The sequence below is a fragment of the Branchiostoma belcheri genome, unplaced genomic scaffold, assembly GCF_001625305.1.
Source record: "Branchiostoma belcheri isolate BF01 breed outbred unplaced genomic scaffold, Haploidv18h27 scaffold213, whole genome shotgun sequence".
NCBI lineage: Eukaryota > Metazoa > Chordata > Leptocardii > Amphioxiformes > Branchiostomatidae > Branchiostoma > Branchiostoma belcheri.
Genome location: NW_017803636.1, coordinates 308,217 through 310,308, shown reverse-complemented (window position 1 = coordinate 310,308; position 2,092 = coordinate 308,217). Strand labels below are relative to the sequence as shown.

At 37.0% G+C, this 2,092-nt stretch overlaps 1 protein-coding gene across 1 annotated transcript in view; it reads left to right on the top strand.

Moving 5' to 3' along the window:
- LOC109469967 (zonadhesin-like) overlaps nt 1–2,092 on the top strand; it is a 20,536-nt gene that overhangs the window by 7,386 nt on the left and 11,058 nt on the right. The window contains exon 7 of the mRNA XM_019768732.1: nt 880–1,173. Within this exon, the coding sequence (XP_019624291.1) occupies nt 880–1,173 (294 nt within the window). The remainder of the gene's footprint in view (nt 1–879; nt 1,174–2,092) is intronic.

The window sequence follows — 2,092 nt, the reverse complement described above, 5'->3', positions numbered from 1 at the left end:
TCTCGGCCGAATGCCGAGGTGGTCCCGCCAGAGGCGGTGAAGCTCGCCCTAGAACGGACACATTATTTGACCATTACTGCTCTTTAAGTTGCTGCCTCGTAAAAGTTGGTATTGCATATAAATAAAGAAATATCACCCCGTAATCCATGACCAGGCGAAGTCACATTGAAATTACATTGCGTTTAGACGCAAATCGCGATGCGGGAAAACCGATTAGAAACCACCTCTAGAAGTGGTTTGGGATCGAGGCGCTTTCAATGTGATTTGGAGCGTTCAGATGGAGCCAGTTGAAACCGGCTTTGGCGTAAACCACTTGTAAACCGCCTTGGGGGATTTCACTTAAACACGGCCAAACTCGCAAACGTTCCGATTTTCATATCCCCCTTGTAGAAACTTCTCTTGCCCAAATGTCAGTTAGATACAAAGGTGTCACCTTATGGAATGAACTAACTCCAGCTCTAAAGAACCCCACCTTGTCTCTTCTCTCACTCAAACAAGCTTTGAAAAACCATCTGATAAACGAACCTAGTCCCCTGTAGTAGTTTCACTTAGTGTTTTTCTCTTATTTTAACTCGTACCAATTATTATCATTATCATTATTGCACTGTATTATTTATTGTATTAACTTACATTACCTTATTTCATTGTCATTAACTTATACCGTACATTATTTGATTATCCTTATTGTATTATTTCCATTTTCTATTGTATTATTTCCATTTATTGATTATATTTAATTTTGTATAGTTTAGAGGAGGAGGGCCTAGCATAAGCATTCCATGCTTCTCCCCTCCTCCTGTACCTGTTTTATCCTTGTTTTGTGTTATTATTGTCTGTTTTGTTAATGTGCAAACTAATAAAATCTAAATCTAAACACAGGTGCAGCGCTGCGGTATCTAGCCCATAATAGTTTTACAGCTGCCAAGGGCGGCCATCCCAACCACCAAAACGTCGCAATCGTGGTGACCAATGGAAATTCGTTCAGTCCCGTGAAACAGCCATCCGTTGAGCTGAGAGAGATGGGTGTTGCAGTGTACGCAGTCGGGGTGGGTTCACAGGTGGACAGGGAAACTCTCACTGCGATCGCAAGTGACCCTAGCAAAGTCTACCAGACAGACAACTTTGAAGGACTGAAGTCGGTGGGAAAGATGGTGCAAGAAAAGATTTGCACAGGTTTGTTTCAAATAAGTACTTTATAACTTACTTTATGTACACTACCAAAAATGACATTTCTAGCATTCTTGTTTTTTCTTACAGTCAGAAAATATTTCTTCCCTGAAGCAAATTTTTCTGTATTCAAGAACGAAATTTTGTCCACGAATTAAGTAATTTTTTCTTGATAGACTTTTTCTTGCAGTAAGAATATTTTTCTTATAGGTTTCTATATAAGTTATTGTTGGTTACTTCTAGAATCTTATTCTTACAGTAAGATTCGTGATGCAGACAATTGTTCTTATACAAAGACTGCAGTTCTCAATACAAGCCTAAAATTCTATAAATCTGGAAGTTATTTTATTCTTTCAAGATTTTCGTTCTTATCCCAAGAACACTACATTCTTATCTGCTAGAAATAGCTTCTTACTTCATCTCACACCCAGAATATATTTCTTCTGTCAAGATCAAAATTCTTGTGATACCTAGAAATAGATTAAGATTTATGTTCTTGCATTGCACTAAAAGAAGAATTTTTTCTTGTGCAAAGAACTTTTTACTGTCAGCAAGAACCTTATTCTTTGGACAAGAATCCCAGTTTCCAGAAAATTCAAGAAACTCTCGCCACGTTGTTCTTATTCTCAGAAATTTTTTCTTACAGCTAATAAACCCATACTTAAGAATATTCTTCTCATGATAAGAATTATAGGTTCTTACACGAAGAATCTCTATCTTGTTCGCAGGAAAATATTTCTTGAACGAAGAGCTAACTGTTACACAAGAAAATATTTCTTGAACTAAGAGCTATTTGTTCTTGTAGTAAGAAACCATTCTGTCGACAAGAAAATATTTCTTGAACTAAGAGCTAACTGTTCTTGTAGTAAGAAAACCCATTCTGTAGACAAGAAAAGAATTTCTTGAACTAAGAGTTAACTGTTCT